Source organism: Elgaria multicarinata, chromosome 3, assembly GCF_023053635.1.
Source record: "Elgaria multicarinata webbii isolate HBS135686 ecotype San Diego chromosome 3, rElgMul1.1.pri, whole genome shotgun sequence".
In the NCBI taxonomy this organism is placed as follows: Eukaryota; Metazoa; Chordata; class Lepidosauria; order Squamata; family Anguidae; genus Elgaria; species Elgaria multicarinata.
Window position 1 is genome coordinate 118,034,492 of NC_086173.1, and position 17,359 is coordinate 118,051,850.

The 17,359-nt window shown below is 43.6% G+C and overlaps 1 protein-coding gene across 1 annotated transcript in view; it reads right to left on the reverse strand.

The window, feature by feature from the left end:
• The window catches only part of PODXL2 (podocalyxin like 2), a 58,145-nt gene that overhangs the window by 27,513 nt on the left and 13,273 nt on the right, over window positions 1-17,359 (reverse strand). The window contains exon 2 of the mRNA XM_063121371.1: window positions 1,597-1,887. Coding sequence (XP_062977441.1) covers window positions 1,597-1,887 — 291 coding nt within the window. The remainder of the gene's footprint in view (window positions 1-1,596; window positions 1,888-17,359) is intronic.

Genomic DNA, 17,359 nt, shown 5'->3' on the forward strand with positions numbered 1-17,359 from the left:
CAACATTTTTATTAATGATTTGGACGAGGAGGTGCAGGGAATGCTGATCAAATTTGCAGATGACACAAACTTGGGTGGGATAGCTAATACCCTGGAAGACAAAAACAAACTTCAAAGTGATCTTGATAGGCTGGAGTGCTGGGCTGAAAACAACAGGATGAAATTTAATAGGGATAAATGCCAAGTTCTACATTTAGGAAATAGAAACCAAAGGCACAGTTACAAGATGGGGGATACTTTGCTCAGCAATACTACAAACGAGAAGGATCTTGGAATTGTTGTAGATTGCAAGCTGAATATGAGCCAACAGTGCGATATGGCTGCAAGAAAGGCAAATGCTATTTTGGGCTGCATTAATAGAAGTATAGCTTCCAAATCACGTGAGGTACTGGTTCCTTTCTATTCGGCCCTGGTTAGGCCTCATCTAGAGTATTGTGTCCAGTTCTGGGCTCCACAATTCAAGAAGGATGCAGACAAGCTGGAGCGTGTTCAGAAGAGGGCAAGCAGGGTGATCAGGGGTCTTGAAACAAAGCCCTATGAAGAGAGACTGAAAGAACTGTGCATGTTTAGCCTGGAGAAGAGAAGATTGAGGGGAGACATGATAGCACTCTTCAAATACTTAAAAGGTTGTCACACAGAGGAGGGCCAGGATCTCTTCTCAATCGTCCCAGAGTGCAGGATACGGAATAACGGGCTCAAGTTAAAGGAAGCCAGATTCCAGCTGGACATCAGGAAAAACTTCCTGACTGTTAGAGCAGTGCGACAATGGAATCAGTTACCTAGGGAGGTTGTGGGCTCTCCCACACTAGAGGCATTCAAGAGGCAGCTGGACAAGCATCTGTCAGGGATGCTTTAGGGTGGATTCCTGCATTGAGCAGGGGGTTGGACTCGATGACCTTGTAGGCCCCTTCCAACTCTGCTATTCTATGATTCTATGATCTCCACAAATGTAGATGGCTTTAGCTCTACTTTTCCATTTTTTCCAAGAGTGGTTTTGATGTGTGCAGTGAAGTATCAGGCAGGTGAACCTATTGCCAGTTTGGTGCATTTTCTCTATTTCCTTTCTGGTCAGCACCGTTTTAATGAGCACACAGTGCTACGGTGCTAATTTTAAACAGTTTTTTTTTTTAAAAAACAACCTGCTACCTTTTCGTTGCCACTATTTTATGTGTTTTCTGAACTTTAGATTTGTGCTAAAATAGTGTGCTCAGCTTAATTAACCCTTTTCTGCCCACACAGCTATGTCACGTCCACTAGTGTAGACAGAACACTGTGTGATACACCCCACCTCCAATGCTATACCCTCCCCACGAAGTATGGAAAATTAAATGCAGTTTGACTTGTAGCTTTCAACAGAAGTGCAATGATTGGTTAGCCCTGTCCGTCTGGAAGCATCCTAAATTCATTTGTCTGTCATGGGAATCCAAATTTTTTACTCACAGTCTGGATACTCACACACTGGAGACAGACACTGAAGTAGAAAGCCAGCTGAAAATGAACCCCTCTTTCTTTAGCCAGAATCACATCAAGGTGATAGCATAGAGGCATTTCCAATGAAAAACCAAGAACCGCCACCACCCTGCAAAAATAGATTACCTGATGCTGGTCCCGCATACAAGCTGGAATCATTGATGTCTCCACCATCGTCCCAAATATATTGGGACTGCAGGACCTTGGAATCGTCATTCTCCTCACTGGAAAAGCCCGAACCAGGCGAAGCTTGCAGGGCACTGGGAACAAGGTCTGACTCAGACACCTCCAAATTGGTCTGTTCACTGGAATCCAGAGATTCTAAGTGGGATATTGCTGTGAAATCCACCAAGGAAGTTGAACTCAGACCTTCCGTGCCTGTGTCTTCTGATACAGCAAGGCAGATGCACAAAGAGCCTACAAATAATGAGAGCCATGTCAGTTTTAGGGAGTGTGATGTATATGGAACCTGAAAAGAAAAACACTTATTGAGGCTCTCAAAAACAGTCACAGGTTCTATGGTCCATAGGAAGCATTTTTATCCACTTTGGCATGGTTATGTTATCCACATCAATCACGCAACAGCTTTGGATATTATAGCTGGGGGAAGAATGTTATTCTCAGGTATGAAAAATACAGTGTATCCGCTGCTGAGGAAACAATATATTGTTGTAACAGAACCAGCCTAAAGGAAGATTTTTAAACTCTGCATATCCCAGTGGGTAAGAGTGCATTTATTTGTACTAAAACCCCAATTGTCTCAAAAGTCCTTAAAGCTGCCTTTAGAGAATATTTGAAATGTTGCATGTGGAGGCATAAACAATCATTCATCTGTCTCAGTGACAAAACCTAGATGTTTCTAATTCCCATCTGAGATAGAAAAAATGCACAGCCACTTCTGTGTATTGATTTCATAGCCACACCGACCAGGGGAATGTCTACACCAGCCCTATATTCCAGGGTAGTCCCTGGATCGTCCCTGTGCTTCCAAATGACATATAGGGGATCCCGGGGGCAACCCGGGAAACCAAGGACTTTCCCCGGGACATAGGGAACCATGGGAAATCTGACTTTTCTGCGGTCCTTGAACCATCCCGCTGAGCAGGGGCCATGTGGCTGCCACTCCCGGGTCCTCCAGTTGTCCCCATGTGTAGTGGGAACTGTAAAATGGGCACAGAGATGCACATGGGCAGTCCGTGCCAATTGGGGGTGGGGGGTGTAGGTTCAGGTTGTGGGGTTTTTTTTAACCTTTTTTGTGGAGAAGCACAGTTGCCCTTATTCATCCTCTTTAGGAAAAAAAAAGGCAACTGCGACATCCTTCCGGGATGTGGTGCGGCCGTCAAGACCTTGATGGAGTATCGCAGAAGTCGGTAAGTCTGCAATCCTCCCCCACCCTTAACACCCTATGGTGTAGACATGCCCCAGAAAAATAGCCATCTTGAATTTACAATTTGCCTAAGACACAGTTCATCTTAGAAGACCAGGATTTACTTTTTTCCTGGATTGTATATTGACACAATCACCTATTCTTTGGCTGCATTCGGACAACACAATTGTTAATCAACTTGACAGTTGTTTATCTAAGAGGTACTCCCCACACGACATGATAATAATCAACCATGGTGTGGGTTAGGATCAGTGTTGAATCCACACGGAGCTGACTCACTCATCCCCTGCCCTCTCTCCTCTCCTCAGTCCTCCCACTAGTATCCTATTAGCCATTGGTGCCAAAAAGCTATCCTGCCAGCTGGTCTAGAGTAGTAGTCGCCGCTTTGGTCTCTCTTGCCTTGCAACTCAGTGGCTGACGAAAATAACCAATACTGGCTGATGAAATAACCAACAGTGCCTGCCACACAACACAATAACCAACAGTGGTTTAAATAGCCAACTCTGCATAGCATTGGTTCTTTGCATGAGTTATTTTTGCCAAAGAACCAGCCATTGGTTAAAAAAATCCCTCCACACAACACGATAACCCATGGTGGATTAAATAACAACCATTGACTACTTAAACTACTGTTGGTTATCATGTTGTCTGAACCCAGTCATTATTTTCCCCTGTGAACTCAAAACTGCATCTTTCTATTATATCCTCAGTTTGTCAACACTGGCTCTCTGCATTAATAGGACTTCTAAAATTCAGTTTCTCTTTCCTAAATCTGGAGGCACTGTCAGTAAATGCCTGCTGTTCATTATATTTTTGAAATATTCTAGAAATAGATTTTTCATTAACTTGGTGATGTGATTCCACTGCATTGTAAAACAACCTGTATTCTTGATGAGTTTTTTCCTCATTTTAAAATATCAAGGTACAATGGACAAATGATGCATGTGATTATATCTGCTGGCTCAGACAGATAATAGACTTGACTTTGTAAGCATCATGTGAACTCTACAATATATTCTAGAAATATATTGTAGAGTTCCATATAAACAGCTCTGCTTGTTATTCCTTAGAATCTTATGCTTTGTTCCTTTTTGGTGTGCCAGCTTATATGTTCTATTTTGTTAAATTAATTTTATTCAACAGTTTATTTACCCCTGGATTAAACTATAGAAAAATCCTAGGCACAATTCTTTTCTCTATCTTTAGCTTATTTGTAGACTGAGCGAGGAGAGTATTGAAGCAGGATAATCTGACCAGTGAAAGCATGTTGAATCTTCTATAATGGGGCATATTTGATATAGTTAAACTATAGCAAAGTACATAGCCTTGCTATTGCTCAATACATATTACTCTTGTTAAAATACAGAGAAAAGCTAAACTGTAAAATAGTAGGTTTAGTAGAAATTAAATAAGCAAGATGCATATCCGCTCACATCAACTTTACTTCTGACTGTTTTGAATCTCTAGGAATTCACCTCTGTCTAGATGTAAACAGGACTGGATTGGTAGCAGATACTGAAGCTAGATTGCTTAAAAACTACTGGCAAGTATTAAAAGTATTATTTGTGAACCGCCCAGAGAGCTTCGGCTATTGGATGGTATAAAAATGCAATAAATAAATAATAAATAAATAAATAAATAAATAAAAGGCAAAATGGCTATATATACCCAGAGCAGTCTTTACATTGGGATGCAAACGCATAAACATGAAAGCACGAGAAAACTGACACACAATTGATTCTCGAAAGCTGGAATAAGAACATAAGAACATAAGAAGTGCCCTGATGCTGGATCAGACCAAGGGTCCATCTAGTCCAGCACTCTGTTCACACAGTGGCCAACCAGCCATTGGCCAGGGATAAACAAGCAGGACGTGGTGCAACTGCACCCTCCCAACCATGCTCCCCAGTAACTGGTGCACACAGACTTATTGCCTCAAATACTGGAGATAGCACACAACCATCAGGGCTAGTAGCCATTGATAGCCTTTGCCTCCAGGAATTTATCCAACCCCCTTTTGAAGCCATCCAGATTGGTGGCCATCACTACATCTTGTGGTTGTTGTTGTTTATTCGTTCAGTCGCTTCCGACTCTTCGTGACTTCATGGACCAGCCCACGCCAGAGCTTTCTGTTGGCCGTTGCCAGCCCTAGCTAGTGAGTTCCATAATTTAACTATGCGCTGTGTGAAGAAGTACTTCCTTTTATTTGTCCTGGATCTCCCACCAATCAGTTTCATGGGATGACCCCAGGTTCTAGTATTTTGAGAGAGGGAGAAAAATGTCTCCCCATCCACATTCTCCATACCATGCATAATTTTGTACACCTCTATCATGTTTCCCTAGTCTCCTTTTTTCCAAGCTAAGCAATCCCAGTTGATGTAACCTTCCCTCGTAGGGGAAATGCTCCTCCAGCCCCTTAATAATTTAGTTGCCCTTTTCTTCACTTTTTCTAGCTCTATAATATCCTTTTTTAGGTGTGGTGTGGTGACCAAACGGGCTGCCTTTTTTCAGTCCTGCCTAATGCTCAGTTTGCAAGAGCTTTCCTACAACTGATTCAGCCTTATTTTTGGAAATGTTTATCGCCCTATGTTCTCCTCCTCCTCCTTGCCCATAGCAGTGTTTCTCATCTTAGATCAATAAAACAAATTTAGCTAAAAGCAGATCAGCTTAGACAAAGGCAAATGGTAGAGACAACAGAAGTATGACAGAAGCAAGCAACCCTGAAAGGAAAAGCACTGCAGCATCAAGCAGCCAACCAAGACATCTCCGGCATCCCAAGGGATGGACAAACCTCACCAAGTATTATTTGCACATGGCTGAGTCAGTCAGTCACTAAGGCGAAAACATCCCAAAATATGCCCCACTATAGAAGATTCAGCATGCCTCTGCAGGTCAGATTGTATCCTGCTTTATAATACTCCCCTAGCTCAGTCTACAAAAAAGCTAGAGAAGAGAGAGAGAGAGAACAGAATTATGTCTAGGATTTTTCTCCCCTCACACAACAGCTGTCATCAGGTTATTATTAGCACTACAGCAGCATCTAGAGAAACCCAGAAGAGAGGTATATTAAAAAAAACTTGTTGTGCTCAGAAGGATTGTAAACATATGTACAAGTACACTACCTACACCCAATACAGACTGATCCTATTCGTCTGCTATAGCAATGGATCTGCAAATCACCATGATTGGCACGATCTCTTGGTTGTTGAGTTGGGCTTGTTCAGAAGATGCTAACCCACTGTGGGTTAGCATGTTGTGTGTGTGTGTGGTGGGGTCTCCCTCGATGGTTCAAGCATCCAGCTCCTTACCCACCTTCTGCAGTGGGAGTAATGGGCTGCAGGGATGGTTCGCATGTAGTATGATGGGAGCTGCGTAGTTCACATTGGCTGCACAGACGGAAAAAAAGAGGACCACTGAGATGGCCAGCATGAACACCCACTACTTCTGGTGACGCTCTAGCCAGCAGAGACTTTCTTGATGGTAGCGGTCACATAGCAATGTCTGGAGCAGCCGGCGCACGCTTTTTCCCGCCACACCAGCCATTGCGATACCCAGAGGTGGCAATAGGAGGATACCAGTTTATCCACAGAGCAAGTGAACCACGCAGTGCCATGTGGTTTGTCGGTCATGTGATGGGCTCCCTTGTAGTGGTTTTCCTACCCCTCCCCACTCCATAGTTCCCCTCCCCACCCTCCCCCTGTGTGTGTGAATGGGGCTGTTGAGTAAACCCATCAGCCACTCTGAATTTATCTATGACCTTCATGTAGGAACAATGGGCCTAGGAAGTTATACGAGGCCACGCAAAAGTCCTTCTGTTGTCCAGATCATGTACCTGCCCATGAATAGACAAAAAACAAAAGGGAAGCATCAAAACAGGATGGAATGCGAAAAGTACCCAGTCCCTTACCCACCTTCTGCAGTGGGAGTATGTGTGTGTGTCTCAAAGGTGCCTGTGTGTGTGTACATGTGTTTTAAGTAACAAAACCTTCTTCGGGGCAATCTGCACAGAATAACAAATTTAAAATCAACTTGGGAGCTGTCTTGACATCTTCTTTGTCCCAGGGTGGCTCCGAAATTGCACAGTGTCGGTTAAATGACACAGCTGCAGATTCGAAGCCACCCTGGGGCAAACAGTCAAAAATATGTGGCTGAAAAGTCAGGGACTTACTATGACTTTTCCAGCCAGACAGAGAGCAAACCAGCTCTTCCACCGGTCTGTCTTTACTCAGGAGCCACTCCAGGGGTGTTCCAGGAGGAGGATGACCCCTAATTGGTTTCCATCTGCCCAGGCAGAGGGTGGGGGGCAGGCTGGTGAGCAGAATGGGTGCCGGAATGCCCTGCGCTGCCTTGCCATGGGGAGATGAGTTTATTTTCTTTGCCTAAGCTGCCACCGCTGCCTCCTCCTAAAACAAATTATTTTCTCCCCTTAAGCCTCCTCCTCTTCAAATATTTTTTCACCCCACCAAGGTGCTGCCACCTCCTCCTCCTCCTCGCTCTGGTCTCAGGGAAGTATGGGGGAATGGGCGGATGACACCCATAAACCCTGCGCTCAACCCCACAGAATCGAAAGCATGGGGTTTGGGGGGAATGCAGCGCCAACTCAGTGCTGTGAAGATAGCCCCTCAGTTAACAAAAAGTTTTACATGACGATTTAAATTAATAAAACATCTAAGATATGAAGTCTTAAAAGAGTAAAGTCATAATGTTAAATATTTTTAAAAATACAAACAAAGCAACAAAAATATCATTATAAACCTAAATAATATAAAACAAATACCTTACAAACCCCAATTCTAGGAAAAGGCTAAGCTTCAAAAAATTGTGCCTATCTTTCTTACAACAACAGGACAACTGTATGGAAAGAGTCTTTCTTACATTCCTCAAATTCTTGAATAAAATTGTTTGACCCTATATTCATGAGTAAAGTATTACTCATAAGTGTACTTTCCAACAACACACATCCTTTTCTCATCAAGGTGCCTTGTTCAAGTGCCACCTGAAACTTATGTGAGTCATATAAGGAAGATTCTTTTTCCACGCAGTTTCCTGATGGTGGGTGTGTGTGTGTGTGTGTGAGAGAGAGAGAGAGAGAGAGAGAGAACATCTTTTGAAGCTGGCTTAGTCTTTTCCTAGAATCTGGTTTTGTAAGGTATTTCTTAAAATATATTACTAGTTACTTCATAATCCATGCAGCAAAAAATGTGTTTGCTACAGCACATACATGTGGCAGCACTGTGGCAAACCAGCTCCCTTGTGCATGTACCTGTGAACTACAAGTGACTAAAAGCACACATTTGCTGCAGGTCTATTTAGCAATTTTACTGACTACATAAAGTGTTTTGCATGTATCTGCAATAAATGCAATCTTGGTCACACAATCACCCTTCCCTTTTCTCCTTGAAGTAATACCACGACTATTACAAATATAAGTTGCCATAGTAATCCCAACACAAATTCCTAGGAAAACCATGGCAGAGTTAGCAACATACCTTTTTGTTAGTCAGGTTATGTTCCCGTGCATCTTGAACCAGAGGAACACCAGTAGGTCCATTTACATGCAATATTTAAGCCAGTGCTTCTCGGTTTTTATTGTAATAGGGTTCCATTTTTATTTCTATTGTTACAAGATTACATATAACTACATTTACAATGCAAATCTAACCATGCTTACTCATTAAGAAATTTCACTAAGCTCAATAGAGTTTATTCTCTAATGCGTGCGTTTACGATTAGAGTGGTAGCCAAGCAAGAAGCAAGAGTGGTTTACCAACCTCCTGGTTGAAAACTAGAAACATGAACTCTCACTTACTGGGTAAATCTGTTATGGTTTTATGTTATGTCAATATATTAGATAGGACTATGAGCATCTCTCTCTCAAAATAGACCTTAGAAGAAAGATTGCAGTGAGTGAAGGAACAATTAAGGAATTGACCTCATGTATTTCTATTCTCATTTAAATCAATCCATTGGCTTTTCTTACCCACTTCCTTGTGCATGCTCTATAAAAAGTCCAAAGTTTAACAAACTCCAGACACTTATGATGAACCTGGACTTCAAGAAAGCTAATCCCATTAGTGCAGGAGCTCGTTTCTCAGCAGTTTGTTTACCCTCATTTAACACTGAACTGTTTACCCAGTTTAAACCCTTTAAGATGCATGATCCTGTTTACCAGGATAGGCTACCATCCTCAGACAAAGATAAAATTACACTACCCAAAAGGAAAAGGGAGTAGCTGTGGAAGTACCCTATTCAGTCAGCATTGGGCTCATTCTGGAACTTACTTCCCTGTCTGAGTATGAATTGATCTCTAAGTATTTTAAGAGTTGCATGAAAGGGAAATGTCGGAGAAAGCCAAGTACAGTTACACAAAATGTGCTTTTGAAAAAGTGATAGATTCAGGAGGCTATAATTCGAGCATTGTGGCAGATAGGGTTAAACAAAGGAGAATATCCAGTTGTACTGACCATAAAATGTAATTTTGTATCTGTAAAATGGACTCCAGTCATGTCAAGTTGGCCAAACCTCCTCAATTATAGCCAATACTGCCCAGGCTTATCACAAGGGGGCACCATGAAAAAGTGATGCATGTGTAACTTAAATTTTCTTCCATCTATTTAAAAGTCATATCACGGCACAGCTAAGAGGAAAAGAAGAGGAGAGGAATGAGAGAAGCTTTATCACAGCTTCCGCAATTGTGGGAATCACTCACAGAATTCAGCTGCAAAAATGGGTGCAGTCGAGGTCAGTTCCCCCTGTAAATAAACTACTGGGGAATAAAAAGGAAATCAAAATTCTACCAATGTGCGCAAGAAGACTACAGCAGTAGGATTGTAGCATACTTTTTTTTTTTTTTTACTCAGGATGGCTGTCAAAGAAAGGAAGGCTTGTTCCTCAGGCTAACAGCTGTGTGTGGGGGGAGCCCATTCCCAAGGGACAGCAGATGCAGGGTATCCCCCAAGCAGTAAAATAGTATGAGCGCAAAGAATAAAACTGCCAAGGAAACAGTAGTCCGGCTATGGAGCCAAAAGGAAGCCTGTCTGGGGGAACCACCTGTCAGGCAGAGAGACTGGATGAGTCAGAAGGCTTAAGGCTGGAGCCATATTAAGGACTGGACTAGGCCTAGGAAGTAAAGTGAGAAGCTAGGCCCAGGAATCTAGCAAAGACCTGAGGGAGAGAAAGTCGAGCAGACTGAGAAGGTAGGGAAGACTAGTTCATTAAAAGCCCATAAAAGGAATGCCAGTAGGATAAATGCTGCAGATTATTAGAGACGATCTATGGGCAAAGGGCCTAGGAGAGTTATGTGGGCAGCACAGTTTCTCTAAAGAAGCCACATGCTCTGTAGCCAGCCTGTAAGGCCTCAGCATGTAGGGTGAAAGCAGGATTGAATTTGCCAATGCTCACTTGCCAGTGTTAACTTTTCCAAATTAAATAATTAGGATTGTTCACAGCACAACACTGAAACAGAGCTACGAAACCAAGCCAGGCAGCCAAAAGAGCAGCTAATTGCTTTATAGCCCGTCATATAGCAATCCCAATATGGAGAACACAGTTCAGTGTAATGGAACATGAGTGTTACTGGCTGAAATGCAAGACATGAGGCTACATTAAAAAGACAAAACCCTGAAAGTAGGGTAGCCCTAAGAAATATCTCTGTCCCTCTGGCCGTTGCTAGACGAGGGTTTAGCCCAGGTGACGCACAGATGACGCACAGGGGATCCCGGGGTCAGCCTGGGCTAAACCCTCCCTTGGCCCGGGATAACTGGCACCGTTTGTGGCCCGGTATCTCCGCAGCCCTGGGCTGAGCCCGGGGCTGCAGAAGGTCTAGCCGGTTCTGCGGCTTTTTCCGGCTACGCGGCTTACTCGCGAGTAGCCAGGAGAAGCCGAGCACTGTGCCCAACGGGCGGGGGGGGAATCGCGGGGGGAGAGATGGGGGCTGGGGGGAAGAGCGGACCCGGCGGGAGAGATGGGGGGAGAGCGGAGCCAGGGTGGGGGGAAGAGCAGACCCGGCGGGAGAGCGGAGCCAGGGTGGGGAGATCGCGGCCGGGGGGGGGGATCGGAGATCACGGCCGGGGGGGTGGAGGGGGCATCGGACATGGTGAGAGGGCAGGCAAGCGAGCAGGCGGGCGGGCGGGGGATCGGATATGGCGGTTGGGCAGGGGGGCATCAGACATTGCAGGGGGGAAATCGGGGGCAGGGGGAGCGGGGAACCCTTTTTTTAAAAAAGACCTATCTTGTCAATGGTGCTCTCCTGCACAAATGGCCCCTTTAAGTTTTTTTTTAAATGGCCAACGCGACGGGGCTTTCCCTTATCCCGTTGCGTGTCACGTGTAGACTGGGGCGATGGCCCGCGCTTGCTGCAGCGCGGGCTTGCCCCTACTCCTCACCGGATTAACAGGTAGATCTAGCAAAGCCCTCTGTCTCTGTCTCTCTCTCTCTCACACACACACACCCCTCCTGTATGTTTAATAGTTGTGTAGCTAGCTACACCTGTTGAAATCTCTAACTATTCAAGTTTCAGAAGCCCTGTTCTCTATTGCATCTGGTCACCCTACACTCTCAGGATAAGCATCCAGGACAACTACAATCAGTTCAAAGAATAACCCCTGTCTGTGTGGTGTTCAAAATAGCCTTGCCGGTATAATAGATCCTATGTGAAATTATGAAATATGCTTCCCATATGATATTGCATCCTCCATTATGAATTTCTTAGAAATGTTTTCCCCCCTCTTATTCTTCCCTTCTTTCTCTCAACTCCACTGTAACGGCTGAACTTCTTGTCTGTCATGTATCCAGAGCCAGCCTTAGGTGTGGGCGAGCTGGGCAGTTGCCTGGGGTACCGAGCTGAGCTCAGTGTCTGTGTTTTTTTAATGTACTGTCTGTAGTGAGCTAGGTTGGCACCTTCTTTCAAGGTTGCACAGGTTATTTGGGTATTAACTACAAAAATGATCTTCCTTAACTACAAAAATGATCTTCCTTAACTAAGCTTGAAAGTATTTTCTTTTTCAATTTCCATTTTGATGTAATTTGTGCTAGGTAAAAACTTTGAGGCAACATTACTGCGCACTTAGCAGTTCAAACACTGTAAACATGCCATGCAGGACCAGGAACAGAAGAACCTGCCTAACTAGAACCCTAGAAACCATCTGCTTTTCCACATTCCAGTCACAGAAATAAAGTAAGTAAAACCCTTTTCACAAAAAAACCTCTTGTGTCAATACTGTATGATGACTGGTGTGGAAGCACTTCAACCTCTCTAACCTAACCCTGGATCTCAACAAGCCTATTATAGAACCATAGAATAGTAGAATTGGAAGGCGTCTACACCGTCTCAGCCTATAAACCAGAACAATGTCACAGCAGTAAGTGTAATCAGCTGCCCCAAATACATATAATAAATAAGGAATTTCCTTCAACAGTAAAAACGTTGACCTCTGGCAAATTCCTGCCACATAGAGATATGTAGGACAAAATAAAAGCCCTTCTTCTACTAGATTCACAAAACAAAGAGCTAGGAAGGGCAGAAGATCAAGCCTCATTGTTTCCAGCCTGACCTCCTCAGGAACAGCAGGCTTTAATGAAGGTGAAGAGAAACGGAGGAAAATGTTTGTTCATTTAGATTTTGGATAATTTGCTATCTCTTAAATACATAGATAAGGAATGAATATGGAGACAGTACCTACTGCCATACTAAGGGTGCAGTCCTATTTAGGTTTAGACAGAAATTAGTCCTACAACTCCCAGCATTCGCCAGCCAGCCGTGCTTGTTGAAGAATGCTGGGAATTGTATGACTAATTTCTGTCTAAACTTGCATAGGATTGTGCTCTAAGCGTGTGTGTACTGAAGCAGGGGAAGATTTACATTAAAATATAATGTAACAATAAAGAAAGATATGAATAATAAAAAATAAAACATTAAAAACATTTTAAAACATTAACATACCTTGACAATAAAACAGAGGGGTAACAGAGTCCCTCCCATGTCAGAGTCAGGGGAAGCCTAAGAACGTAAGAAGAGCCCTGCTGGATCAGACCAAGGGTCCATCTAGTCCAGCACTCGGTTCCCACAATGGCCAAATAGCTGTCCACCAGGAACCCCCCCAAGCAGGACATGGTGCAACAGCACCCTCCCACCCATGTTCCCCAGCAACTGGTGTACATAGGCATATTGCCTCTGATACTGGAGGAAGCACATAGCTGTTACGACTAGCAGCCCTTGATAGCCTTCTCCTCCAGGAATTTATCCAACCAAATTGGTGGCCAACACCGCATCTTGTGGTAGTGAATTCTATAGTTTAACTATGTGCTGTGTGAAGAAGTACTTCCTTTTATCTATCCTGAATCTCCACCAATCAGCTTCATGGGATGACCCCAGGTTCTAGTATTTTGAGAGAGGGAGAAAAATGTCTCCCTATCCACATTCTCCACACCATGTATAATTTTGTACACCTCTATCAGGTCTCTCCTTGGCCTCCTTTTTTCCAAGCTTAACAATCCCAGCTGTTGTAACCTTCCTTCATAGGGGAGATGATCCAGTCCCTTGATCATTTTAGTTGCCCTTTTTCCAGCTTTACAATATCTTTTTTTAGATGTGGTGACCAAAACTGTACACAATATTCTGTTGTAAACAGGTGTGTTTTCAAGAGACATTTGAAACTTTCCACCCAGTCTGCCTCTCGAACCACACGTGGGAGAGTGTTCCAAAGGATGGTGCCACCACTGAGAGGGCCTGCATATGTATCGTTACCTAGTGACATTCCATCGGCTGCAGAACAACCAGTAAGGCCTGGTCAAAAGATCTCCAAGGTCATCTGAGTATATATATAAGGGAAGGTGGCCAGCTAGGTATCCTGGCCCTGAGTTATTTAGGGGTTTGAATGACAACAAAACATTGAACATGGCTTGGTAGCTAATAGGCTTCCATTGCAGTTCTTTTAATACAGCTGTGATATGTGTATATCTAAGTGCTCCACTGAGCATCCTAGATTATCCATTCTGTATTCCATGAGGATTCTGAAACTGGGGGAAGGAACTTAAGGAAGATTACATGCTAGCCTGCTTTTGTTTACACACAGCTTTAAGTTAAGAGGTTCCCCCCACTTTGTGTCCAAGCTTTGTCCTGCAGATATTACTTAAAAAAGGGAGCTGGGTCAAAAATGAGCATTTATTGATAATCACTTGAGACAAGAGAACAATGATCATCCAAGGGAAGCATCTGCTCTTGGTATCCCTTTCCATAAAGGCTTCATTCATAAAAGCTGCTGCTGGTAGGCAAAGGCAGGCTGAGATACCCAGGAGCTCCTGTTATGTATCATCAGCTTGGGGAAGAAAGACTGTGCAAGAGCAGGACAGAGCTTAATAAAGCTATGAACAGTGTAGGGAGAGCGAATGGTTCATCAAAACACAAGAGCTCTAGTTGCATCTGGTGAAGCTGACAGGTAATAAGCACAAATGGAAGGAAGTACTTCTTTATAAAATGCATAATTGGCTTATGGAATTCATTGCTACAAAACACTTAGCTGGGTTTTTTAAAGGATTAGGCAAGGTTGTAGAGGATTGCTCTGTCAATGGCTATTAGACATAATAGCAAAGAACAGAACTTCCATATTCAGAGGCAGTATACCTCCAGTGACCAGAAAGTGAGGACAAATGAGGTGGTTGTGCCCATCGCAACCTATTTGTCAATTTCTCGGTGCTACCTGGCCATTGTTACCAAGTAGATTCTCTCTGCAACAGACTGACCTTCAGTATGATCAAGCAAAACAATTCTTATGTTCTCACTGGCAGAAGGTTGCAAAACTGATTCAGAATTAGTGCTAAAAACAAACACCATGCCAACCCACTATTGTCTTTCCTCTGCTATTATCTCTGTTCTTTCTCTCAGTGTGAGAGCAAGGGCGGGAAGGGATTCATTTTAATCCCAACTTAGATAGTACAGGAGGAGCACTTAGAACTGTTGAAGCAGCAAAGGAGAAAGTCTAGCTTTGTGAAAACTGATTAGCTGCTTGCAAACACCCCCTTTGATCACAGAAAAAGACAAAACACACCTCTTTTCCTAGGGCTGATAGAAGCTGGGCAGCATCCCACAGAAAAACGATTCATTACAAGGAGGATTTGAAGGACTCATAGGCTTACAATCTCAGCCACCCTCTTCCAGTTATTGTTTTCTGCAGCACAACACAGCTTGACTGCATAAAAACTGTGACTCGGCACAAACGTTGTGCCATTGTGATTTGACACATTCCTTCTGCAGTCAAAGCAGGAGCATGTTAAATGGTTTGTCTTGTGGTGTGGTATAGCCAAGTCCATGCTTAAACAGCTTCTGCAAACAGTGCAAATGCTTCTTAGTGAGCCAACATCATGCTTGCACACATTGGTAGTGCACAGTATAGGGTAGATTGCACACAAGGATTGGATGGTCATCTGGTTTGCAGATTTGCACCAAGAGGGACACAATCTCCGTGGTTTCCATTGTGAACACAGAGAGGGCTCAGAGCCCAGACAGAGCTCCTTTGTCCATCTCCCCATGATTATTCCAAAGCATCTGACCCTGATACTTCCACTATAGGAAATGAGTCCTGAACCCCTATATCTAACCCCCCTCTCACTTTTGCTGCCAGTCTCTTATTTATTAGTAAAACATTCTGAATGCAGGATTAGGAAGCCCAGCAGAGCAATCACTTTTAATTAGGGCTGCAGAAAACATAGGCGAAAGGTCAGCATTCCTCTGGCACAGACCAAGCGGGCAGAGAGGCAGACACCCCACAGAGATTCTAACACACCCACATTCCCAGGAGTCCTGTATATTTTCTGGGCTATTGGCAAAAAGGGGAACACAAATGTTAGTTTAATGACCCGTGATGTAGCATTTGGGACAATCGTACATTGATTGGAGGAGGATGCATAAGATGCATTAGAATTATCTTTGTGCTCAAAATCAAACCATGCTTTTGCAGTATTATAATCCAATCTCTGTTCACCTGTGCCAGCTTACAGGAAGAAACTGCCAACATGTACCCAGGTGTGTTTTTTTCCCATTGTAAGGAATACAAAGCATACTCATCTATGTATTTTGAAGTAGGATATTCATGCATGAACATCCCAGGAACCTAAATAAAGGGCAGGGCAGGAAAAACTCTCTACTGCCAGTAGAGACCCTCTATCCTAGCAGGAAAATAGCACAGGAGGTCAGAACAACTTCCACCAAGCCTCCAAAACTACCTTGAGATGATGGTGAATGCGCACTTCCCATATGCTGCCGGGGAACAGCTGTCAGCAATGCAACAATTCTGGGTCTCGTGGTAAAGGTAGAAAAAGTGTTCGCTGCATAGGAAACAGCCCAAAGAGTCATCAAATAAAAGAACTCCAGGGAGGCCAACACTAGTCCCCAACACCTCTCAAACTGCAACACCAACCCTTTCAGGGTCCTCTTTTTCACTGGTTTGCTGCCAGTCAATATGGCAAAGAGTTGGTGAACAGAAAATATGTACATGGTTCTGGTAAAACAGAACAAGGCAGATTTTCCATCCCAGCTATCCCTTCCTCATGTATAAATTTGCTCCAGCTATATTCATCTAAATGACATAAATGGACTTTTTTAACTAATTAAATTGAAACTTATTAATGTATTTAAATTGCCATTTAGAACTGTGCACAAATTCAGACAGCCATGTACTTACAGGACTTCATAATCCCATTATTCCTCATTTCAACACTCAGATTTTGCTTATTTATCTATAACATGCAAAAAACATTGTTCCTTGCTCCAAGCAGAAGGCAACAATGGCTGGGTTCCCACATAACACTAATCCACGGTATTTGTTGTTTATTCGTTCAGTCGTTTCCGACTCATCGTGACTTCATGGACCAGCCCACGCCAGAGCTTTCTGTCGGCCGTTGCCACCCCCAGCTCCCCCAAGGTCAAGTCTGTCACCTCCAGAATATCATCCATCCATCTTGCCCTTGGTCAGCCCCTCTTCCTTTTGCCTTCCACTTTCCCTAGCATCAGCCTCTTCTCCAGGGTATCCTGTCTTCTCATTATGTGGCCAAAGTACTTCAGTTTTGCCTTTAATACCATTCCCTCAAGTGAGCAGTCTGGCTTTATTTCCTGGAGTATGGACTGGTTTGATCTTCTTGCAGTCCAAGGCACTCTCAGAATTTTCCTCCAACACCACAGTTCAAAAGCATCTATCTTCCTTCGCTCAGCTTTCCTTATGGTCCAGCTCTCGCAGCCATAGGTTACTACGGGGAATACCATTGCTTTAACTATGCGGACCTTTGTTGTCAGTGTGGTGTCTCTGCTCTTAACTATTTTATCAAGATTCTGATTTCCTGGCTGCAGTCAGTGTCTGCAGTAATCTTTGCGCCCAGAAATACAAAGTCTGTCACTGCCTCCACGTTTTCTCCCTCTATTTGCCAGTTATCAATCAAGCTGGTTGCCATAATCTTGGTTTTTTTGAGGTTTAACTGCAACCCAGCTTTTGCACTTTCTTCTTTCACCTTTGT